We start from the raw sequence: 23,686 nt of genomic DNA, 5'->3' as shown, positions 1-23,686 counted from the left end.
AGTCATGTAAGTTTGACTTCCATGCATCCATTTTCTGTCATGCTTATTCCAAGCCGGGGTCATGAGGGATGCTGGTGCCTATCTGCAGCTGTCTACAGGCGAGAGGCAGGGTCCACCCTGGACAGGCCTGCAGTCAATCACAGAACAACACAGAGACAAACAGGACAAACAACCATCCACGCACACACTCACACCTAAGGAGAATTTAGAGAAGCCAATTAACCCAACAGTCATGTTTTTGGGACTGTGGGAGGAAGTCGGAGTACCCGGGGAGAACCCACGCATGCTCAGGGAGAACATGCAAACTCCATGCAGAGAGACCCCGGGCTGGGAATGGAACCTTGTTGCTGCAAGGCAGCAGCGCTACCCACTGCGCCACTGAGTAGCCCCGTTATCTAAATATCTTATTTTAAGAGTAAAAATACTCATTCCATTGAAAGATCATCTTATTTACTTACTCAAATTAAGGGTAGATAAACTTCATTTAAGAAATGTTTATGTATTTCTAGATGGTTTTCCAGTGCATGATGCAGTGATGAAAGGAAGAGGATCCCCTCACTGTCTTTTGCAGGATATTAGGCAAACCAAAATGTCTGTTCAGGTGTGAAAAATGACGATATGAACCCTGGAGTTAATCACATTCAAACTTTATTGGAAAGGAACATCCAGGACTTTTACACGTCTTCACCACTAGTCCCAGTTACAGTGACTGGGAGGACAGGAATCCAGGAAGGTTTGGTCTCGTCCAACAGGAAGAAAGATGCAACACTTCATCCAACAACAACAAATATCAACATGAAACACAATTCAATTCACAATAAATTATCCAGCCTGACTCCGCCCCCTTCTTTAACCAGGAATTAATCTGAGACTGCAGGTGGGGGTGGGAGCTTTCATCAGGGGGTCAGAGGTCATGCTGAGGCTCCTTATGTCACCATGTACTCCTGCCGCTTGTTGAGCCGCACCTGGCAGAGTGAGATGGCGCCCACCGCCACGTAGATGGCGGCGGCGATGAAGCAGTTGATGCCCACCCTGTTGTAGAGGGCGTAGATCGCCTGAGGGGGGTTCTTACTGTGAAACACAGATCAGAGAGCGGTTAGCATCATCATGGATGGAGGAAACAAAACAACAGTTTGATCCTTAAGCATCAGAAGGAACCAGTTTGAACGTTTCAGAACCTAAAACCACATCGGCTGTTTGAAGACGACCCGGTTAAATGTTGTGAGATGGAGACATCAGCGGCTCTCAGAATAATCTCATTTTGTTTGCATGTTTTATAATCGTCCACTAAAAATGTCTTTAGTCATTTAATTCCTTATAGTTTTCAGATGGAGCAGAAACTGGGTTTTTTTTAGCAAAATACTGATCCAATTAGATGGTTGATCCAAAGAAAAAAAATCTAATAAAACACATTAACTTTAAACAAGCTGTGGGAGAACCAGGTTTATCCTGAACCTTCAGTTTAAGACGCTTTTAAACTGAAATCTGGTCTGTTCCTGTTTGGCTGTGACTCCATCCTGGAGAGAAACATCAGCTGTGCTGCTGCCATCAACACCTTTGTTTATAGAAGTTGGAGATCGGCCTGTTTTCCAGTGTAGTCCTGTTTCTCTGACTGTGACTGACTGGATTAGCTCTCTTCATCCTCTTACATGGGAGCTGGCTCGGAGCTCGTCTGCCTGGCTGTGTGTTTCCTAGACAAAGTGCCTTTTTCAGCTGCTTTTTGTATCACTGTTTTATAGATGTATCAGGTTTCTGATGTGTCGACTTTCAGCTTCTGACTTTACCTTTAAGAACCAAAAGCTCTGTATGTTTATTACAGCGCAAATTTTTATCTTACATGGAGGGAAAGTCAAGCGGCAGATTTATGGCGAGAATTATGTTCCATTTTTGTTCAAACCAAAGAACAAGTTTAGTAAAAATCTACTCCAGTGATGACACTTTCAAAAACTTCTTAATAATAGAAAAAAGGTTTTGAGATCAACTCTAGTGTTTTCTCTGATTTTCATCTTTTTTCAAGTCGAACTTCAGAGATCAAACTCTCTTGCCTTGCGGGGGCGGGCCTTCGTCTGGAGGCCGGAGCAAAGACCCATTTCTATTGGTCTGCTAGATGTTAGCAAAGAAATGTAATTGGTTAAGAGTTAGACGTTGTGTGAAGAGAATGATCTATAGAAAGAACTTTGAAAAGGAAATATTTTTAAAATATATATTTGACCCTAAAATGTGAAGAAAAAAAATTAATCTGCGAAACTTTTCAAAGTTTAATTTCTGGGTTGCTTTTTTCTTTTTTTATGTCTGTTAACTACATGTGGAATTGCCTGAAACAATAATGGAACAAAGTTCCCTCCATAGAGGAAGCTGATTAAATAATTTCCAGCCGTTCTAATGTTACTGAACCCACAGGATGTCGCTGCTTCCTGGAGGAGATTCGCCTTTGAGATGAAGAACTACAGGGTCTTTCTATCAGCTGATCAAAGGTCAGCAGCTATTTGATTGGTTCTTCATCATTTCAGATGTTTAGAAACATCAGATTCAGGACCAGGAAGCACACTGGAAAAGCAATCCAGAAATAAGTAGAAATTTCTTAAAATTAGGTGTATTTACTCTTAATTTAAGTAGGTAAAGGAGGTAGTTTGCCAATAGAATGTGTTGTTTTTTACTCTTAAAATAAGATAATGTTATGTGCTTGAAATAAGACAATGCAATTTTGTTTTCTAATTTTAAGTGTAAGTTGTGTTATTCCATTGGCAAACTGTCTCTTTTACCTCCTGAATCCGAGAACAAATGCACTTATTTTAAGAACAAATGACTTATCTAGATTTCCATTTTTTCCAGTGCACTGGACCAGCCCAGACGACCCAAATCCGTACAGAAAGCTCAGTCTGCCTTCCTCCATCTTTAGTTGGAACTAGGCGAACCCTTTTCCACCTGAGAGAGCAGGACGTGTTCTGTTTAGTTAGTGACTCACTCGTTCAGTATGTCCTCCTCGGTGAATGGGACGTCTTCGATCAGAACGGCTGACTTGGCGCTGAAGAAGATCCCCAACATCGCCTGGAAGACAAAAAGCAGTGATGCTCAACATGAGGTGTGGGGGCCTAAACCCCTGAATAATAATATTGAAAAACTTCTTTATAGAAGTTAATTGTAACTTCAATCACACAGTGACCCATATTCAATAATCATATCAAAAATTTAATTAAATGGCTGGTTATCCTCCCACAGCAGTGAGTCGCAGTGAGCTTGTGGGCAACATTTTTAATTTATGCCTTATATTGAAGCGTGGTCTGCGCTATGTTATTCCACGTCACAACTCAAGAGGGACAATCAGGAACTAGCTGTGGCTAGATCTAGATACGGCCAAGGCGGTGAGGAAGTGGGGGCAAGTTTGTGCGACAACAGAGGGACATGAGGGTCACCAACTATTTGGGAGAGGTGCAGCAGAGTGTCTGTGGAGGCAGCCTGGTGTCTGAGTATAAAACAGCCTTAATGCTTGACAGCTGACAGTGAAACAGCAGTGGCAGTATCATGCTGTGGGACACAGATGCTGCTCTGGACAGAGCTGTGCTATTCTCTGAAGCTCTGAAGCAGAGGACCAATCTGTGTTTCTATGTCTGAAAACCTGGAATATAAAAGGACTTCCTCCTGTGGAGAATCACATGAGGGGAATGGAAAAGTCACGTGACTCATTAAAGGGAAGCGCCTGACTCTGACATGGTGGACTAAACCAGTCAGAACACACCGAACCAGCCAGTTCACCAGTAACAGTCTGATCAACAGTATCAGATGTTAGATCAGCTGGTTTAATTCAGCTCCAGTGTTTAGACGTACCCCACCTTAGGCAGGTCCGCAGTCACTGTACATTCAGTTCAACCAACCTGGCTACCGTCTATCTCCTGATTAGCTACGGTCTCGTGAATTACTCTGTGGTAGAATTTACATTATTTAGCCCTTATAGAGTTTGAGAATTAAACTGACCCCCAAAATGCTATCGTTAATAGTTTTAAATAAATATAAACCGAAATGATCCCGTCAACAGATTCTGTCCAGGAAATAGTCGGATCCCATCGGGTTCTTACCAGCATGATGACCCCCCAGATGCTGATCACCATCCCGCAGGCGGCCATCTTCGGCCCGCAGAACAGAAGCGACGGCATGTCCGCGTTCACCGAGCAACCGATCGATTAATTTAATCCTATTTTCTGTCGGATTATCAAAACAAATCAGAAACGATCCATTGAAGGACGGAGCGGCACAGTCAGCTGATCTCCGACGTTCGGCTTTTCTCGGTTATTTCCGGAGCTCCGCCTCCCCTCCTGAAACGGACCAATAGCATCGAGCTGCTAAAATCGCGCAGTGTTCGCCACATCCGGTCTACCTACCATTGTTGTTTAATATTGTTATTTTTCTTTCAAACATGTGTGTTTTGAGCGTTATGCAGGTTCCTTAAATCATCCTATTGGTTGCAAACCTCCACAGTTCAGCGCTGTTTAAATGAATCGCGGTGAGGCTTAAATGGAGCTAACAGGCCGCTAGCAGCAGCGGGCTAACTAAGGCTAATTGTGGCTAACTATTCTGGTAGTTTTGTGTTTTTTTTGTAATTAAGTTTAAACACACAAAGTGGTTTTAAAAAATGACGTCGGCCTCTGCTAAGGTAAGCTGCTCCCAGTTTTTTCCTGTTTTTTTCAATTTCTTAAATGGTCCGATCCATCAATGAGCTAACCTCCCCGCTGCGCAAGGAATTAAATTAAGAAATCTTGTCATTTTTGAATGTTTTTGTTATAAAACCTTAAAATTCATTACAAAGACATATATTTTTGTTCGGCTTGAATTGGTACAGTTTACAGATTAAATCGGCTCACAATAACTTTATTGATTCTTAATTATTACTGAAATAAAACAATAACCTCCTTGCTGCTTTTAAAACACTGTATGAAAATCAAAATAAATTCCTGTTTCAGGCTTTATTTATGATTACCACCATAGACTTTATTATTCATATATTAAGGGCATCCCTAAATTTTCCCACTCAGTTCCTGTATGCTGCTACGCAAGGTCCGTTGCCATGGTGACCCTGTTAGTGATGTGCAGCCAGTGTCTGCTCTCCTAAATCTAGATTATTTTGATTCTTTGTCACAGAATCAATGAAGAGCTCAAACAGACTGACTGACCTGCCCTTAGAAGTCATGGTTTTAATTCTCTTGAATATTTCCAAACACGTTTAAAGCTCTAAACATGCAGCAGATACGGTCCTGCTGCAAAGGTTCTTCTAATATGAAAACAAAGACAAAATTAACTAGGCTTCCAGTTATGCTCCTTTGACAGCTTCTTATTTAAGACCAGCTCATAGTGGTTATTTGAAATAGAATAAAATATTTTATAGATACATATAGTTGTTGTTCTGTGCACATTTGGGAGGTTAGAGAGAAGAGAAGAAACTATCATTCAGATTATTAAAAGAAAAACAAAATTGTTCCTGAGCCCCAGAAGCAGTTCCTAGGGAGGAACATGGTACAATCTGGATAACAGTTTCTTTGTTGGTTCTCTTCAGGTTGGGGAAATCTTCTCAGCAGCTGGAGCAGCTTTCACCAAGCTGGGCGAGCTGACCATGCAGCTGCATCCGGTGTCTGACTCCAGCCCTGCAGGGTGAGACCCCGACACACTCTGATGACCTCTGATCCTTGCAATAACTGAGACATTTAAAACTCTGCAGGCAGCTGAGATGGAGGCTGAACTCGTTAGATCGCTAAACGATTGTTAAATCCGATCTATAAAAGTTCTCTTCTCCGTTTAGGTACATAATCCCAGCAAACATCATGACTACAGCTGTTTCCAAACCAAAATCATTACTAGTCATCCTGTTAGTTATCTAGAGAAAGATAAAATGGTATTCATGTAACTTTATGTCAGACATCTTCAGTTTTACCTCTCTGGTAGGATTAAAAAATAAATAAAAACACAAGATTTAAAGTTGATTACTACAACTTTAACTCCTTCTTGCCAGTAAGCGGTGCTCTCCTTCTGTACTGTTAGCCAATTACCAGGCCTGCTAATGCCAACCAAACCAAACATAACTTATCAGTTCTTATAACTTACTTATAACTTATCATTTCTATTTGCTTCATTAACCCTTTATAGAGCGCTCAGCTTTGAAAATTAAAATGTCAAGCCAATAGTGTTATTGGAATCCAGGACAAGACCTTATTACCTTTGTAACATAAAAAAAAAAATTGATATTTTGATGCCAAAAATTACTGTCAATGTAAAACAAGAAACGCGAATTTACCCAAATATATTAATAAAAAAGTGCTTTTATAAGAAATTCAAGATAAACACTCTGAAAGTGAAAGAAATACATTTTTTTACATCACCTTAGAGGCATTAAAGCCGATACTGGCACTTACATTTTTTACTTTCTAAACCTAATATAATTTTTAACTAGGCTTATTAACTTTACTTTTTAACTTTTCGATTAGCGTTTTACCTTTTTTCCAACTTACTTTACAGTAGGTAATATGTTATTCAAGAGCTCATCTAATTGGTCAAATGCGACAATAAGATGCACAGCCATGTAGCTGTGTCTTTGCTGAATGGCTGGATATAGATCTTGTGTTTCTAGACCTCACTGAGGGACGAAGGGAACTCTGTTTGTAAGGGGTGTGTAAGGGATAACAAAAACGCTAAGTTGCCCTATAAAGTGTTAAAGCACCAACACTAGATTGAGTTCACCTTTCTTAGCTTTTATTGACTTGAATCCTAGAAATGTAAGCAGAGATGCCGTTTGTCAGCTCTATCATGGCGCCACTAGGACCTGGTAACACCTGAGCTCTGTCATCTCACTTCCTGTTCTTTAAACCTACAGTCATTAAACATTTTCATTTGGCTAATTTTTTGTATCTGAAATGTTAGCTTACGTTTCCTATTAACCAAAGTCAGTTTGTTGAATCGATGGAGTCCCTCACAGACGGCACCGATCTGGGCCGTCATCATCCTCGCCATCATCTTTAGCTCCCCATTCAGCTGTTATTCCCCCTGAAAGCAGAACAAGCAGCAGCTCGGTTCTTTACAGGCAGGACAAGCTGAACTGAAGTGCCGCTGTGTTCGTCCTCAGAGCCAAATGGACGGAGACGGAGATCGAGATGCTGCGATGTGCCGTGCGTCGCTTTGGAGACGACCTCAACAACATCAGCACTGTGATCAAAGAGCGCACCGTGTAAGTCTTCAGGGAGCAGCTCCTCTCATTCAGGACCTGCTTTAAGAAATCCGTTCAGCAGCAGCTCTGCCGCCAAACCGGGAGGAAACGTGGAGGATCGTCATGGTGATGGAGGCTATCATTAGCATAAAGCTCTGAGGGGTGTGGACTGGAGGCCTCTGAGCTCCAGGCTGCCGTGGTGTTCATGTCTGAGCTGAGGTGTTTAGAGGCGGAGCAGGAAGTTCCACCTGCAGGCGGACGGAGAAGGAAAAACCCGATTATTCAGGTTTAATACCAACGGGTCCAGATTTCCTCACCTGAATGGAGGCTAACAGGATGTTAGCTGGCGACTCATCATGGCTCATGTTGGTCATTCTGTGTCTGATGTCATCTAGTCGGTTTCTTTCAGGTTTTCTTGATTCTCTGGGCCTCGATTGATGGTTGAACCTGATTGGCTGACGGCCGTTCTTCTTCCTCTGCAGCGCTCAGATAAAGAGCACGGTGAAGCGGAAGCTGTACGAGGACAGCAGGGTCCCCATTTCCACCGAATCGCCCAAGAAAACCGTCAAAAAGGCGTCCGTTCCCATGGCGCCCAGCCCCGCCCCGGCCGCCCCCGCCATGATCAACGTGCCGACCTCGCAGGTCGTCGTGGCAACGGGGATGCAGAACAGCCCGTCATTAGCCCCGCCCATTAAAAAGCAGAAAACGGCAGGTGAGAGCGGGTTAAACCTCTGGTGGTTCTGAGCCAACGGTGCGGTTCTGTCCGGGTTCTGATCTCCTTCCTTCCTCCTGCAGACGTGACGCTCAGCGCTCTGAATGACTCGGACGTCAACAGCGACCTGGTGGACATTGAAGGACTGGGAGACGGGTCCTCCAACAAGAAGCTCAACTTTGACCAAGGTAGGTGGAAGATGCTGTTAGATATATGGACGGTTCTGACCCGGTCGGGTTCATGGACGGTTCTGACCCGTTTCTCCTTCAGGAACCCCTGATGACCTCGGCTCTAACCGTCTTCCTCTTGTTCCTCAGAGAGCCTGAATCTGGACTCCAGCCTCATCATGAACTCCAGTGACCTCCCTCTTCTGTCCCGCTGACCTCACTGCAGAAGCTCCGCCCCCCTTTCCTTCCACGCTTTTATTTTGAAGCCCAGCAGCCCGCCAATGTTTGTCTTCAGAACCGTTTTATTGTGGAAGATGACGAGGTCTTCGAGTCGGATTTAGTTTTCAGTTTGAGGCGTCGAGCTGCAGACGATCTCAGGATCTCTGGGTTCCGTCTCCACATTCGGACTCCTTCTTTGACCCGGTTTGTTCTGAGAGCCAGATAGAAACCAGCGGTGGGTCTGACAGTCCAGGAGACCGAGCCGGTTCTGATCTTCTGACCCGGTTCTGATCTTCTGACCTCCAGTGAAAATAAAACGGCTGTTTGCATCTAGATGTTCTTCTGTCTATGTTCTTCTCACAGGGATGTTTGGTTCTTAACATCTGGAGTCGGTTCTAAAAGGTGAAAATGCTGGTGAAGATCCGTCATTCCAAAAAAAAAAAAAAGAAAATTAAAAACAGTCCACTGGACTTTGTTTCCATGTTGGAAGACGTTTGGCTTCCCGTCCAGGAACTTCCTGGAGTCAAAGACATTTTGAATTGAAGAAACTTCCTGGATTGGAAGCAAAACGTCTTCCAACTTGGAAACAAAGTCCAGTGGACTCTAGGCCGATCCGTTTTACTCCAGAGGTAGAACCAGAACCATCCCTAAGGATTTCTTTGGATCGACCTGCAGTAGGCGGCTTGTTCCGTGGTCCGACCCGGATTCCCAGACGGTTCTCCAGGTGAAGGACGAACCCATTTCAACCGGTTTGAGGTTCTTGTTCTGGACGATCTTCACCAGACCTCTAGAGTTTTTCCTTCTACCAACAAACCCAGAACCTGGGTCCGGTCTGAACCGAGGAGAAAAGGTCCGATTCAAACAAAGACACTGGTTCTGTTTTGTTCAGACTTTATTTTAATGGTAAATTTAATAAACAATATAGATGATATTTATGGAGAACAATAAAAATCCGTCTTATCTGGGCCGACGGAACCAACAGAACTATTTACATGTGCTTCTGGTTCCCTTAGTTGACCCAAACCCAGCAGCCCTTTTTAAACCTGGATCTCACTCTGGAAGACCGGTACCGCTCAGATCCAAAACTATGCTTTTACATTTGGCCCAGACCCGGTTCTGAAGAACCTGAAATCTGAGCCCAACCAGGGAACCACAGACTGACTTTGGGCTTCCAGAGTAAAACGCCTTTAATACTGAAACTGTCTTTGCTACAACATTCGGTTCTGCTCAGAAATGAGGTCCAAACGGACCGTGAGCAGAAGCAGAACAGTAGGTCCGCTTTTTTTCTATTTGGCTTAAAGCTTCTTTGAAGCAGAATCCTCGGGTTCTCCGGCACCAGAACCGACCCACTTCATGGTTCCGTCAGTAACAGAGATGTGCAAATAAGAAAATAATCCACAAAAAGTCGACATAAAGCTACAGAACAGCAACGGTACCACAGAGAGTCCAATCCGCTCCAGAACCTTCCCTTTATAAGCTCGGATCCGGCACCTGGCCCACTCAGAACCAGGTTCTCTGAAGAGGATCGGACTCTCTTGGATGGTAACCAGGTCAGAAATAAAGCAGGAAGCAGCAAAGGTCCGGTCCAGTTCATGTTCTTTTTGTGGAAATAAAGACACTTGGAAATGTTCTGTTCTGGGTCAGATGCTGGCCGGTTCCGGCCGTCTGAAATCCCGCCTTCAGGCACAGCGATGAATGGAAGTAGAAATATGAACAATGCAAAGAGCAAAGGCTGGAATCTGATCCAGAACCGGGCCAGGTTCTGGAGGCCTCACAGCCCTGCAGTCTATGGGTCTGGCTGAGGTTCACAGGCTTCAGAACCGGACCCGTCGGTTATTAACACAAACCATCAGCATGGTGGCGGTTCTGACAAGAACCAGGAATATGTGCAAAATCGCTTCAGGTTAGAACTTTTGGGTTTTAAATTCTGAACGCTTTACTCCAAAAATATGCGGAATCTGGACCGGTTCTGTTTCCATCCGGCACAGCGGGTGGAAATGTTTCCGTTGTCATGGTAACAGAAAGTCCACACAGCCTCCAACACAGTACAGATACCCTGGATGAAGCACTGTTAAACCCAGCAGAACCTCACTGCTTCCAGCTGTAAAGCACGGCGGCGGCAGGTGGTGATATGGGCTGGTTCTGCTTCAGCAGCAACTGGTGCCAATTGATGCTAGATTCCATCAACAGATCCAAACAGCAGCAGAACTGCTGCTGAAGAACAGAATCTGTCCTAGTCAAAGCCCAGACCTGTGGCTGAGCAGAACCATCAGTGCAGAGCTGTTCTGCTGGGGTTCTACAGGTTTCTGGACCAAGAGGTGGATCCAGGTTTTCAACCAAAAGAAAACGCACCGGGTTATCAGAGACTCAGTACGTTCTGGTGACCATGAATCCTACAGCGCCACCTGGTGTCCAGGCTGCACCGTTACCTCACTGTGGTGGAACTGGGCCGGATCAGAGGGTTCTACGCATCCAAGTTTGAAATTAAACATCGTCATGGAAACATGAGAGAGGAGAAGACCGAACCGAGTCCGCTATGTACATATAGATACATTATTAACACAGGGTCCAGTTCAGAACCAGACCCAGAATGAGCCGTATAGCAAACCAACCCTTAATGGAAGCGTCTCCGAACCTTCTGGAGGCTCCAGCCTCAGCTCTGGTTTGGATTCTGGTTCTGGAAGTCCAGGCAGATCCAGATGCTCTCAGAACCTCTCCGATAAAAACGGCTCCGACCAAATGACCTCAAGGTTCTGCTGAAGTTCTTCCGCCAGCATTTCTCCAAGTCCCGGCTCAACAGGAACTGCCTAAAACTGGACCAGCAGAACCAGAACCATCTGCTCTGAATGGAGATCTGAGGAAAGGAAGCCTGGACCCACACTTCCTGGTCCTGATTTAGCTGCTTCTACATGTTGCTGTCCTCATCTGAGGGACACAACCAGCGTGTCCTCAGCATGTCCTCATGTCCAGCCAGAGCTGGGTTCTGAGCTGAGGGCGTCTGTCCAACATGTCTGCAGGAAGAGGCGGGGCTTACAGTGATTCTGGCAAATGATTGGATAGAAAATAAGGTGCGGTGAAGCTGCTGGTCCTGCTGGTGCCACAGGTGGAGCTCTAGTGTCCCTGGTGCTGGTGGGGGGTGAAGGCGGGAGGAGGAGACAGAGAGAGTGGGCGGGGCTGAAGACCGCTGCCCCCTACAGGCGGAGAATCCAGCGACGACTGCGAGACACTGAGACGGAGAAGCGGGATGAGTTTCTAGGACCGACTGGGTCTCAGGGTTAGCCACAATCTCAGCTGACCGTTACCTGACGGTGTAGCTGCTGCTGCGGTGGGAGGGGTCTGTTACCCCGGCAACAAAAAGCTTCTTCGGAGGTCCGTCTGAGTCCACACCGCCTGGAAAACAGGAGCGTGTGACGGGTTAGATCTGGAGGCCCCCTCAGTTTGTTTAGGGGTTCTAACGGCGGTTCTGAAAGCTACCTTTCCTCTTCAGCGGCGTCAGCACGGGCCATCTGACGCTGGCGCTAACCGCGGGTCTGTTGGACACCAACACAAACGTCAGAGCACTGATTCAGACAGAACCTTCCAGAATTAAACCGACTGACTGAGCTGGTTTGAACCTGAACCTCCGCGTGGGACTGGGGGACGAGTTGGGCGTCACGCCGCTGTCCTGAGACGGGCTCCACTGCAGGAGATAGAAACGGGGGTCTGGATCAGTAAAAACTGCCAACAATCTAGTTTAGATTCATCTAAATNCATTCAGCTGTTATTCCCCCTGAAAGCAGAACAAGCAGCAGCTCGGTTCTTTACAGGCAGGACAAGCTGAACTGAAGTGCCGCTGTGTTCGTCCTCAGAGCCAAATGGACGGAGACGGAGATCGAGATGCTGCGATGTGCCGTGCGTCGCTTTGGAGACGACCTCAACAACATCAGCACTGTGATCAAAGAGCGCACCGTGTAAGTCTTCAGGGAGCAGCTCCTCTCATTCAGGACCTGCTTTAAGAAACCCGTTCAGCAGCCGCTCTGCCGCCAAACCGGGAGGAAACGTGGAGGATCGTCATGGTGATGGAGGCTATCATTAGCATAAAGCTCTGAGGGGTGTGGACTGGAGGCCTCTGAGCTCCAGGCTGCCGTGGTGTTCATGTCTGAGCTGAGGTGTTTAGAGGCGGAGCAGGAAGTTCCACCTGCAGGCGGACGGAGAAGGAAAAACCCGATTATTCAGGTTTAATACCAACGGGTCCAGATTTCCTCACCTGAATGGAGGCTAACAGGATGTTAGCTGGCGACTCATCATGGCTCATGTTGGTCATTCTGTGTCTGATGTCATCTAGTCGGTTTCTTTCAGGTTTTCTTGATTCTCTGGGCCTCGATTGATGGTTGAACCTGATTGGCTGACGGCCGTTCTTCTTCCTCTGCAGCGCTCAGATAAAGAGCACGGTGAAGCGGAAGCTGTACGAGGACAGCAGGGTCCCCATTTCCACCGAATCGCCCAAGAAAACCGTCAAAAAGGCGTCCGTTCCCATGGCGCCCAGCCCCGCCCCGGCCGCCCCCGCCATGATCAACGTGCCGACCTCGCAGGTCGTCGTGGCAACGGGGATGCAGAACAGCCCGTCATTAGCCCCGCCCATTAAAAAGCAGAAAACGGCAGGTGAGAGCGGGTTAAACCTCTGGTGGTTCTGAGCCAACGGTGCGGTTCTGTCCGGGTTCTGATCTCCTTCCTTCCTCCTGCAGACGTGACGCTCAGCGCTCTGAATGACTCGGACGTCAACAGCGACCTGGTGGACATCGAAGGACTGGGAGACGGGTCCTCCAACAAGAAGCTCAACTTTGACCAAGGTAGGTGGAAGATGCTGTTAGATATATGGACGGTTCTGACCCGGTCGGGTTCATGGACGGTTCTGACCCGTTTCTCCTTCAGGAACCCCTGATGACCTCGGCTCTAACCGTCTTCCTCTTGTTCCTCAGAGAGCCTGAATCTGGACTCCAGCCTCATCATGAACTCCAGTGACCTCCCTCTTCTGTCCCGCTGACCTCACTGCAGAAGCTCCGCCCCCCTTTCCTTCCACGCTTTTATTTTGAAGCCCAGCAGCCCGCCAATGTTTGTCTTCAGAACCGTTTTATTGTGGAAGATGACGAGGTCTTCGAGTCGGATTTAGTTTTCAGTTTGAGGCGTCGAGCTGCAGACGATCTCAGGATCTCTGGGTTCCGTCTCCACATTCGGACTCCTTCTTTGACCCGGTTTGTTCTGAGAGCCAGATAGAAACCAGCGGTGGGTCTGACAGTCCAGGAGACCGAGCCGGTTCTGATCTTCTGACCCGGTTCTGATCTTCTGACCTCCAGTGAAAATAAAACGGCTGTTTGCATCTAGATGTTCTTCTGTCTATGTTCTTCTCACAGGGATGTTTGGTTCTTAACATCTGGAGTCGGTTCTAAAAGGTGAAAATGCTGGTGAAGATCCGTCATTCCAAAAAAAAAAAAAAGAAAATTAAAAACAGTCCACTGGACTTTGTTTCCATGTTGGAAGACGTTTGGCTTCCCGTCCAGGAACTTCCTGGAGTCAAAGACATTTTGAATTGAAGAAACTTCCTGGATTGGAAGCAAAACGTCTTCCAACTTGGAAACAAAGTCCAGTGGACTCTAGGCCGATCCGTTTTACTCCAGAGGTAGAACCAGAACCATCCCTAAGGATTTCTTTGGATCGACCTGCAGTAGGCGGCTTGTTCCGTGGTCCGACCCGGATTCCCAGACGGTTCTCCAGGTGAAGGACGAACCCATTTCAACCGGTTTGAGGTTCTTGTTCTGGACGATCTTCACCAGACCTCTAGAGTTTTTCCTTCTACCAACAAACCCAGAACCTAGGTCCGGTCTGAACTGAGGAGAAAAGGTCCGATTCAAACAAAGACACTGGTTCTGTTTTGTTCAGACTTTATTTTAATGGTAAATTTAATAAACAATATAGATGATATTTATGGAGAACAATAAAAATCCGTCTTATCTGGGCCGACGGAACCAACAGAACTATTTACATGTGCTTCTGGTTCCCTTAGTTGACCCAAACCCAGCAGCCCTTTTTAAACCTGGATCTCACTCTGGAAGACCGGTACCGCTCAGATCCAAAACTATGCTTTTACATTTGGCCCAGACCCGGTTCTGAAGAACCTGAAATCTGAGCCCAACCAGGGAACCACAGACTGACTTTGGGCTTCCAGAGTAAAACGCCTTTAATACTGAAACTGTCTTTGCTACAACATTCGGTTCTGCTCAGAAATGAGGTCCAAACGGACCGTGAGCAGAAGCAGAACAGTAGGTCCGCTTTTTTTCTATTTGGCTTAAAGCTTCTTTGAAGCAGAATCCTCGGGTTCTCCGGCACCAGAACCGACCCACTTCATGGTTCCGTCAGTAACAGAGATGTGCAAATAAGAAAATAATCCACAAAAAGTCGACATAAAGCTACAGAACAGCAACGGTACCACAGAGAGTCCAATCCGCTCCAGAACCTTCCCTTTATAAGCTCTGCTCCAGATCCGGCACCTGGCCCACTCAGAACCAGGTTCTCTGAAGAGGATCGGACTCTCTTGGATGGTAACCAGGTCAGAAATAAAGCAGGAAGCAGCAAAGGTCCGGTCCAGTTCATGTTCTTTTTGTGGAAATAAAGACACTTGGAAATGTTCTGTTCTGGGTCAGATGCTGGCCGGTTCCGGCCGTCTGAAATCCCGCCTTCAGGCACAGCGATGAATGGAAGTAGAAATATGAACAATGCAAAGAGCAAAGGCTGGAATCTGATCCAGAACCGGGCCAGGTTCTGGAGGCCTCACAGCTCTGCAGTCTATGGGTCTGGCTGAGGTTCACAGGCTTCAGAACCGGACCCGTCGGTTATTAACACAAACCATCAGCATGGTGGCGGTTCTGACAAGAACCAGGAATATGTGCAAAATCGCTTCAGGTTAGAACTTTTGGGTTTTAAATTCTGAACGCTTTACTCCAAAAATATGCGGAATCTGGACCGGTTCTGTTTCCATCCGGCACAGCGGGTGGAAATGTTTCCGTTGTCATGGTAACAGAAAGTCCACACAGCCTCCAACACAGTACAGATACCCTGGATGAAGCACTGTTAAACCCAGCAGAACCTCACTGCTTCCAGCTGTAAAGCACGGCGGCGGCAGGTGGTGATATGGGCTGGTTCTGCTTCAGCAGCAACTGCTGCCAATTGATCCTAGAGTCCATCAACAGATCCAAACAGCAGCAGAACTGCTGCTGAAGAACAGAATCTGTCCTAGTCAAAGCCCAGACCTGTGGCTGAGCAGAACCATCAGTGCAGAGCTGTTCTGCTGGGGTTCTACAGGTTTCTGGACCAAGAGGTGGATCCAGGTTTTCAACCAAAAGAAAACGCACCGGGTTATCAGAGACTCAGTACGTTCTGGTGACCATGAATCCTACAGCGCCACCTGGTGTCCAGGCTGCACCGTTACCTCACTGTGGTGGAACTGGGCCGGATCAGAGGGTTCTACGCATCCAAGTTTGAAATTAAACATCGTCATGGAAACATGAGAGAGGAGAAGACCGAACCGAGTCCGCTATGTACATATAGATACATTATTAACACAGGGTCCAGTTCAGAACCAGACCCAGAATGAGCCGTATAGCAAACCAACCCTGAATGGAAACTTCTCTGAACCTTCTGGAGGCTCCAGCCTCAGCTCTGGTTTGGATTCTGGTTCTGGAAGTCCAGGCAGATCCAGATGCTCTCAGAACCTCTCCGATAAAAACGGCTCCGACCAAATGACCTCAAGGTTCTGCTGAAGTTCTTCCGCCAGCATTTCTCCAAGTCCCGGCTCAACAGGAACTGCCTAAAACTGGACCAGCAGAACCAGAACCATCTGCTCTGAATGGAGATCTGAGGAAAGGAAGCCTGGACCCACACTTCCTGGTCCTGATTTAGCTGCTTCTACATGTTGCTGTCCTCATCTGAGGGACACAACCAGCGTGTCCTCAGCATGTCCTCATGTCCAGCCAGAGCTGGGTTCTGAGCTGAGGGCGTCTGTCCAACATGTCTGCAGGAAGAGGCGGGGCTTACAGTGATTCTGGCAAATGATTGGATAGAAAATAAGGTGCGGTGAAGCTGCTGGTCCTGCTGGTGCCACAGGTGGAGCTCTAGTGTCCCTGGTGCTGGTGGGGGGTGAAGGCGGGAGGAGGAGACAGAGAGAGTGGGCGGGGCTGAAGACCGCTGCCCCCTACAGGCGGAGAATCCAGCGACGACTGCGAGACACTGAGACGGAGAAGCGGGATGAGTTTCTAGGACCGACTGGGTCTCAGGGTTAGCCACAATCTCAGCTGACCGTTACCTGACGGTGTAGCTGCTGCTGCGGTGGGAGGGGTCTGTTACCCCGGCAACAAAAAGCTTCTTCGGAGGTCCGTCTGAGTCCACACCGCCTGGAAAACAGGAGCGTGTGACGGGTTAGATCTGGAGGCCCCCTCAGTTTGTTTAGGGGTTCTAACGGCGGTTCTGAAAGCTACCTTTCCTCTTCAGCGGCGTCAGCACGGGCCATCTGACGCTGGCGCTAACCGCGGGTCTGTTGGACACCAACACAAACGTCAGAGCACTGATTCAGACAGAACCTTCCAGAATTAAACCGACTGACTGAGCTGGTTTGAACCTGAACCTCCGCGTGGGACTGGGGGACGAGTTGGGCGTCACGCCGCTGTCCTGAGACGGGCTCCACTGCAGGAGATAGAAACGGGGGTCTGGATCAGTAAAAACTGCCAACAATCTAGTTTAGATTCATCTAAATCCATCTGGATTAAGGTTTAAGCATGTTAACGGTAAATCAGGTTTTTAATTAATCTGGATTAATTCTTCACACTAAAACCTTTTTTCTGAACACAAAAATTTATCTGAAATCTAACTGGATAAAAACAAACTTTATAGCCTCTAGCTGATCCGGATTTTTGAATCAAATTCATCTCAGCCTCTGAAAAACAATCAAAACTGATCTAGTTTAGTTTAAATTAACAATGAAATGTCAGATCTGGATGCAGACTTTTATTGAAAGGTTTCTGAAGCAGCTTTCAGTTCTAATATTCCAGATTGTTTTGACCAGATCCATTCTGAACCTAATGCGGATTCAGTCACCCATACTAGTCTTCAGACTGATCTGGATTATGTCTGAACTCCCCAATCCAGATCCAGTGTAAACTGTATGAGCCTGATGGCTTAACATAAACTGACTGTAAAGGTTTAAAACTGGATTCATTCTAAACTAAGATCCTGCTGTTGTAATTGGGATTTAAACTGGGTTTAATCCTGTTGTGTCTCTAAGCTGAACTGGTTTCAGTCTGAATATAAAACCCATAACTTAATCTGGATCTTATTTGATAAATGATCTAATCCAGACTAAATTGAAAACCCAAACTTGACTACGTTTGAGTCCATTTGGACTGGATCTCCAGGATCCTGATCTGAAATTGCCTGATCTGGATTCAGCGTAAACAGAGGATGTGAATCTGGATCAAGTGTTGGATTCAGTCAGATGTTTTGGCCCAGAACAACCAAACATCCAGACAGGAAACTAAAGCTTCCTTCAAAATAAGAGCAGAGCGCTCACCGTGGAGGTGTGGCCATGCCAGTGGCTGACTGGAGGAGCTGGAACCAGACGAGACGGACTGGGAGGCAGAGCAGAGCAGTGGTGAGTCTGAGCAGGATGAGACTCTGACGGCGGGTCGGGTCGGTTCTCTTACCTGAGTCGATGCATGTTCCCGCGCTGCATCCCCTCCATGTTCTCCTCCTGCATCAAACACAAAACCAGTGAATCTGAGCTCCACAACAGCCTGTGATGGGAGGAATGGGAGTAATGGGAGGACCAGAACCAGGCTGACTCACCGGCCTCTTGTGGTCCAGTCTGTCTCCGCCCAGAGAGAAAGGAGACAAGGGGACGACCTGAGGGAGGACACAGAGAGACAGACTGAAGGAGAAGAACTGGCTTCTCCAGAACTACAGGGAGGTTCTTCTGGACCCTTTGGTTCCATGTGCTGCCATGAGGAGCCGGGCCATCGAACCTCCAACCAAGCAGGACTCTGAAGCTGTTCTACAAGATTTAAACTCAAATGGAAACAGAACCGTGGGAAGTCTGGTTCTGGGAGGACCGGACCAGCAGGCTTAGGATCCTCTGGAACCATAAAGTTCTGCCCACGAGAACTTTATGGGCCGGCCTTCTGGTAGAACTTAGTGTAAACCAAACCTCTCTGGGAGGTGATCCTGGTTCTGCTGTCAGCAGAACAGCCAGAAACGTTTCAGTCTGGTTTCAACGTTTAGAACCCCCAATAGATGAACCCACATCTGAACCTATCAGCTTCTGGTTCCGATGCTTCTGCCTCTCAGGTTCTTATCTAATTCTATTTTATTGGGCCTCTGCGGAGCCGGATCAGAGGTGGTCTCCCGCTCAGATTCTATAAGTCTGTTCCACTGATCTTCACTGGTTTGCTGATCGCCCATTGGTAGTATGGGGTTGAAGTAAAGTCACCGGCGGCCATATTGGTACTCCCTTGTTAGACCAGTCAAAATGTAAACATACACAGCATCGGACAACGATGATGCTCTCATTTTCAGGGGGGCTTAAGGCTTTTAAAATAAAGATAAATTCCTCACTTTGAAACACACTTGCTGTTTCATAGCATAAGTAGATTACTGTAACTTATAATAAAAAAATAGGCACATCACATTACATAATCATTATGACGTCAATGTAGTCTATAAATCATGTAAAATAATTTATTATACAATCCATCACAATAAAATTAATGTGTTAATGAAGCACAATAATACAGATGTGCCTGAAGTGCTAAATTGATTATGTAGATGTAATATACATGTACTGATTACATCGTTCTGGTAATTACATCTTTGTCTGGTAATGCATGCTATATATATATATATATATATATATATATATATATATATGTATATAAATGTTTAAGTTGCTTTTTTTTACATCGACATAACATGCAATATATTTCAGCTCTTGGCTTTTTCAAATGAGAAATACAACAAACACTACAAAAACTATGGCATCATCCACTTAATAAAGAATTACTACATTTACACTTCACTGTAAATTACTTTCTATTTACTCTTTCTATTTTTTAACTTTAGACAGTCAATGGTGAACTTAGTTAATGTCTGAAATATTTAGACTAATGTTACGATACATATTATACTGTAGGATAAATCAGCATATATATTGATTTTCTTGGTTAGTTCATCCACTGACTGTGAAATTACCTGTGGAACATCTTCCCACAGCTGGTAATCTGCTTGTTTCTGCAGCCAAATGCTACACATGTAGGTATTTTTACCCATAAGCGTGTCTCTGTGGGAGTGAGGAGTACCACTATGGTAGACAGTGGCTTCACTTTTTTCGGGCAACCAGCAATCCAGTGAATAAATAGAGATCAGTGGTCTGTTCTAGAGGCGGCCATCTTTACCCACCTGTGACGGGTTGATGGACACGCTGCTGCGTCTGTACCGGGCCGAGGACACTGGGCTGAACACGGTCATCCCATCACTGTGGGACAGAAGGACAGGAGACGTTAGTCTCATCTTTATCATATTAGCTGACATGTTCATCTTAAGATGCTGAGAAAGCCAGGATCTTCTTTGGTTCTGATCCACACCTAATTAGGGAAAACATACAAACCTCTTCTTCTGGACTGAAAGACCCTTTTAAGGCCCTTGGCTTAAAAGTGTTGGTAACCCTTAGACTAACGTCTCCATCTGAGTATTTAGGGGATAAATATTTTTTTTCACATTTATTAAAAAATCTTTAACGTGTTTTAAGCCTTTCTTTGTCATTTTAAGTGCAGTCAAACAGCAACATTTTGAATTTGTTATATTTGTTCATTTTAACAATACAGGAGAGCTTGGAAAAGAGACTAGAAAATAAAAATGCAGATTTTAAAACTTACTGGAATATTTGCTATTTATTCCGGTTTAATATCCGTCATGAAAATTTACAGGAACTATAATCTGTAATCCCGAAAAGCAGAAATAAATATCATTAAATGACTTTTGTTGTGTGGTGCAGTACCACTCACCTGACGTTAGTTATCATGGGGGCGCTGTTGGATCTGCGAAGGGCCCCGCCTCCTGCGCCTGCGCATTGGTCCACTTCCATCCGTTCCATTCCTCCGCGCGCGGGCCCAGCGCTGGCTGCGTGCTGAGCCGACCTCTGACACTCCTACTGCGGCTGGGGGCTGTACTGTAGCCCGGCGGAAGCCTGACCTGCAGGCCTCACTGGCAGCAGAGGCAGAGCCGCCGCGTCAGCGGACACAACACCGGAGCCGCGGCGCTTTATCGCATTTTCCAGCGCAGAAACCCTCCGGTTCTGAGAGGGGACGCGGACCTGAGCGACATTTATCCCCACAGAAGCGAACCAGCTGGTGCTTCGCGTAAACAGAAAAACGTCGAACCGACGTGAAATCTGTAAATACCGAGGATAAAGTTCGGTTAGCGGGTAAACTTCAACCCCAGCGGGCTGTTTGCCTCCGGCGGCGACTCTTTAAAGCCGCTCGGGACTTTGAGGATTAGCTGTTGAGCTAACTTGTTTTTGCAGTAAAACCTCCAACCACAGATCTAAATTCTGTTAAACAGCGGTCCAAACCTGCCGAACCGGGACCGGATCACCAGAACACGGAGGGAAAAGTCCTCACAGTTGCATCCATCCACTCCAGGATCCCCAAAAAAGATCCAAAAAACCGGAGAAAAAAGAAAGAGTTTGGAAGATTTTTACAACATATAGTCTTTCACCAAATACAGGGAGTTCTGCACGCGGGGAAACAGCACCGCCCTGTGGCTGCTGGCAGAACTGCAGCCCCGATAACAATCTGAAAACAAGATCAAATCTAAAAAAAAAAAAAAAGAAGGAAAAAACAGACAAAGCTGCATGTTTTTCTTTAACTTACAGTTTGGTTCAGTTATCGATTGAAATCATTGCTGTCACCACAGAATGAATGAAATAAGTTTTACCACAGGATGTATAGCATCTGGCTGAAATAAAATCACTGAAAACACCAATCTAATCATGTATTTCACCTATTTTCTTTTAATTTTATCTGTTTTATAATTTTGATTCTTACTTTTGTGGATCAGAAGCCTGACGATTAAAGAAGGCTGTTAGATCTGTGCTCGCTGCATCAGATGTTTACATTTAGAAGTAATTTCCCTCTGGGATTATTAAAGTATTTCTGATTCTGATTTATCACTGCTGCACTTTAAAAATGGAAATGTCTTGAGAGCTGTACTGAAGAGAGTCTAAGGTGCCAATGGGCAAAAATTTAAATTGTACTGTACCTGAAAAAATAAAGATAATGAAAACAGTAAATAAAAAGTAAACATTTACATCTGGTGTTGTCTCTATAGACCAGGTTCTCTTTTTATTACTTTGTATAGAATAATACATCGAAAAATATCTTCCAGTATTATGCTTGCTTTTGTTTACACTGATTATATTTTAAATTGATGAAATCATAGTTTGATTATTTTAATCCTTCAGTGGATCAATAAATATAATCTATAAAACAAGCATAGAAAAATATTCTGTTCTATCAAACATCTGTCATCAATCTCCATGGTAACGGTTTAATTCACATTCCCTTAGGTTCATTTTCACCAATATATTTTGTTGAATTTTCTTTTTTGATACAACAAAACTTACAGACAACAAACTTACTTATACACACTCACATTCACTCAGGCATTCACCATTTAAACCTGCATTTGTCTAGTTACAAAAATATACCAAACCTTTAGATTAAGGCAGAGACTTAAAAAAAAAAGAAAAAGGGGCAATATATGAATAAAAACTGTAGTCAAGACATCCATTCAAAACTCCCATCTATAAGCTCCACTTTCAGTCCCTATGATCCTCTAATATGGCTCCCATAGATTCTCAAAAGTCACTTTGTTTGCCCTTTGCAATTTATGTTAGTTTTTCCAGTCCGAGTGAACTTGCAACTTCTTTCCTCCAGAGTCCCATGGAGGAGGCTTCCATGCTCCTCCAGCATGGTGCCATAGATCTGCTGGCTTAAAGAAGTCCGTAGTCCATCAATGTAGTTATCCTCTGTAATTGTTTAAATTCTATTGGATATATTCCTAGAACGCAGATTTTAATCTCTAATGGGACTTTTACGTTAAGCAATTCAGATAGACGCCTAATCCTTTAATTTCATTTTGATCTAATTAATCAGAGGTTGTTCATCAAATCAAATCGAAAGAATCAGAGAAACGAACGACTGAACCCAACAATACCAGAACTTCCAGCGGAAATGTGGTTGCCTTGGAAACAGCCTCTAAATAATCCTGGAATCAAACATTCTGGGAACATCTTAACTTCTGGACCTGTCAGCAGAACTGGGTCCATCTCTACAGGGAGGCACAGAACCAGAACCACAGCTATGACCCAACCAGTGAATCCAGCTCACAGAGGTTCTGGTTCTGAAATGTTCTGGACATTTCCAGAACCTTTGGTTCGGATGTTCTGCTGGACTCTCCTGATGTTTTCAGGAGATTCTCATTTAATCTGAACCAGAACAGAAGAAGCGGGTCCGTGAACAGCTGATCCTGTCAGCTGACAAGATGTCCTGTTGGGGTCCTGACCTTTGACCCCTGTCACCGTCATGCTGGGCAGGACAGACTCAGCCTGGAAGGTAAAAACTAATCTAAAAATAAGTCAAATACCCTAAAAAGTTGTTTTACCCTTAACTTAAGAAGGACAATGTGGTGATCTCCCAATTAAATTAATATTTCTGTCCTTATTTAGTTATTAGGATATGAAAATAAATAATGGGGTAATTTATTTTAAACATTAAAAATATCAGTCATTCTTAAATATTGCCTGATTTACCTATTAAAATGAAGGGAAAATAAACTTAGTTTAAAAAAAATGAAGTAACATGGAGGAATAGAGTTTGTCTGGCAGAGTTTGAAAGCTTCTGCTTCCTTCCTCCTTCCTCCTGCAGCAGGAGCTCCTGTGTGTGGGCGGAGGAAGAGGAGGAGCAGGGGAGCTCCTGCCTTCCTCCAGGCCCACTTCACCAACTTCCAGAACTCCTCCAACTTTCCTCAATGGCTCCTTGAAGGACGAAGTTGGAAAACTTCGCCTCGCAGTTGATCCACGCGGACGGAGAGCGGCATGAGGGAGAGACACGGAGCCGCGTGGATGTGACCGCGAGGGTCCGAGATCCGGAGGTTCCCACGGAGAACTGGTAAACAACAGAGAAGGAGGGGCGGTGACACCCCGGAGATAGATATATGATAGATAGATTATAGATAGATGATATATAGATATATGATAGATAGATTATAGATAGATGATATATAGATATATGATAGATAGATTATAGATAGATAGATAGATAGATA

At 45.3% G+C, this 23,686-nt stretch overlaps 4 protein-coding genes across 7 annotated transcripts; 2 read left to right on the top strand and 2 right to left on the bottom strand.

The window, feature by feature from the left end:
• Positions 1-631: 631 nt before the first annotated feature.
• Positions 632-4,291, bottom strand: rnasek (ribonuclease, RNase K). Its single transcript, XM_015399269.1, has 3 exons — positions 4,074-4,291; positions 2,966-3,048; positions 632-1,071 (listed from the first exon to the last, which is right to left on the bottom strand). Exons 1-3 carry the CDS (start codon positions 4,149-4,151, stop codon positions 927-929), a joined length of 306 nt encoding a protein of 101 aa, XP_015254755.1. The 5' UTR covers positions 4,152-4,291; the 3' UTR covers positions 632-926.
• A 61-nt stretch (positions 4,292-4,352) lies between these two features.
• Positions 4,353-8,633, top strand: LOC107100689 (chromatin complexes subunit BAP18-like). 2 transcript variants are annotated; one of them, XM_015399266.1, is made up of 6 exons: positions 4,363-4,648; positions 5,546-5,640; positions 7,106-7,207; positions 7,669-7,898; positions 7,982-8,086; positions 8,216-8,632. In XM_015399266.1, the coding sequence occupies exons 1-6, from the start codon at positions 4,628-4,630 to the stop codon at positions 8,278-8,280; spliced, it is 618 nt and encodes a 205-aa protein (XP_015254752.1). In that variant the 5' UTR covers positions 4,363-4,627; the 3' UTR covers positions 8,281-8,632. The 2 variants fall into 2 exon arrangements, with proteins under 2 accessions (XP_015254753.1, XP_015254752.1); XM_015399267.1 differs by lacking the exon at positions 7,106-7,207 and having other exon boundaries at positions 4,353-4,648; positions 8,216-8,633.
• A 533-nt stretch (positions 8,634-9,166) lies between these two features.
• LOC107100700 (protein FAM122A-like) lies at positions 9,167-21,493 on the bottom strand. 3 transcript variants are annotated; one of them, XR_001482032.1, is made up of 10 exons: positions 20,365-21,476; positions 19,760-19,835; positions 18,155-18,211; positions 18,013-18,059; positions 17,880-17,937; positions 16,932-16,996; positions 16,792-16,847; positions 16,620-16,707; positions 14,775-16,543; positions 9,167-9,747 (listed from the first exon to the last, which is right to left on the bottom strand). XR_001482032.1 is itself a non-coding variant. In XM_015399278.1 (10 exons), exons 2-10 carry the CDS (start codon positions 20,451-20,453, stop codon positions 16,429-16,431), a joined length of 651 nt encoding a protein of 216 aa, XP_015254764.1. In that variant the 5' UTR covers positions 20,454-20,750; positions 20,931-21,476; the 3' UTR covers positions 14,194-16,428. The 3 variants fall into 3 exon arrangements, 2 of the variants coding, with proteins under 2 accessions (XP_015254764.1, XP_015254766.1); XM_015399278.1 differs by lacking the exon at positions 9,167-9,747 and having other exon boundaries at positions 14,194-16,543; positions 20,365-20,750; positions 20,931-21,476; XM_015399280.1 differs by lacking the exon at positions 9,167-9,747 and having other exon boundaries at positions 14,194-16,543; positions 16,938-16,996; positions 20,365-21,493.
• Positions 12,098-13,658, top strand: LOC107100701 (chromatin complexes subunit BAP18-like). Its single transcript, XM_015399281.1, has 4 exons — positions 12,098-12,234; positions 12,696-12,925; positions 13,009-13,113; positions 13,243-13,658. Exons 1-4 carry the CDS (start codon positions 12,161-12,163, stop codon positions 13,305-13,307), a joined length of 474 nt encoding a protein of 157 aa, XP_015254767.1. The 5' UTR covers positions 12,098-12,160; the 3' UTR covers positions 13,308-13,658.
• Positions 21,494-23,686: the final 2,193 nt, after the last annotated feature.

The sequence above is a fragment of the Cyprinodon variegatus genome, unplaced genomic scaffold (genome assembly GCF_000732505.1).
Source record: "Cyprinodon variegatus isolate N-32 unplaced genomic scaffold, C_variegatus-1.0 Scaffold1001, whole genome shotgun sequence".
NCBI classification, from domain to species: Eukaryota; Metazoa; Chordata; class Actinopteri; order Cyprinodontiformes; family Cyprinodontidae; genus Cyprinodon; species Cyprinodon variegatus.
This window is presented reverse-complemented; position numbering and strand designations above follow the sequence as displayed.

What these genes read in the sequence shown, in the direction of transcription:
- LOC107100700 (XM_015399278.1), bottom strand. Translation starts at nt 20,453, where the DNA reads ATGGAACGGATGGAAGTGGACCAATGCGCAGGCGCAGGAGGCGGGGCC. An exon ending in GACGCCGCTGAAGAGGAAAG is followed by an intron (nt 16,708 to 16,791) that starts GTAGCTTTCAGA and finishes CCTGTTTTCCAG; the next exon opens with GCGGTGTGGACTCAGACGGA. An exon ending in AGCAGCAGCTACACCGTCAG is followed by an intron (nt 16,544 to 16,619) that starts GTAACGGTCAGC and finishes TCTCCGTCTCAG; the next exon opens with TGTCTCGCAGTCGTCGCTGG.
- rnasek (XM_015399269.1), bottom strand. Translation starts at nt 4,151, where the DNA reads ATGCCGTCGCTTCTGTTCTGCGGGCCGAAGATGGCCGCCTGCGGGATG. An exon ending in TCTGGGGGGTCATCATGCTG is followed by an intron (nt 3,049 to 4,073) that starts GTAAGAACCCGA and finishes TTTGTCTTCCAG; the next exon opens with GCGATGTTGGGGATCTTCTT. An exon ending in GAGGAGGACATACTGAACGA is followed by an intron (nt 1,072 to 2,965) that starts GTGAGTCACTAA and finishes TGTGTTTCACAG; the next exon opens with TAAGAACCCCCCTCAGGCGA.
- LOC107100689 (XM_015399266.1), top strand. Translation starts at nt 4,628, where the DNA reads ATGACGTCGGCCTCTGCTAAG. An exon ending in TGACGTCGGCCTCTGCTAAG is followed by an intron (nt 4,649 to 5,545) that starts GTAAGCTGCTCC and finishes GGTTCTCTTCAG; the next exon opens with GTTGGGGAAATCTTCTCAGC. An exon ending in GAAGCTCAACTTTGACCAAG is followed by an intron (nt 8,087 to 8,215) that starts GTAGGTGGAAGA and finishes CTTGTTCCTCAG; the next exon opens with AGAGCCTGAATCTGGACTCC.
- LOC107100701 (XM_015399281.1), top strand. Translation starts at nt 12,161, where the DNA reads ATGCTGCGATGTGCCGTGCGTCGCTTTGGAGACGACCTCAACAACATC. An exon ending in GTGATCAAAGAGCGCACCGT is followed by an intron (nt 12,235 to 12,695) that starts GTAAGTCTTCAG and finishes CTTCCTCTGCAG; the next exon opens with CGCTCAGATAAAGAGCACGG. An exon ending in GAAGCTCAACTTTGACCAAG is followed by an intron (nt 13,114 to 13,242) that starts GTAGGTGGAAGA and finishes CTTGTTCCTCAG; the next exon opens with AGAGCCTGAATCTGGACTCC.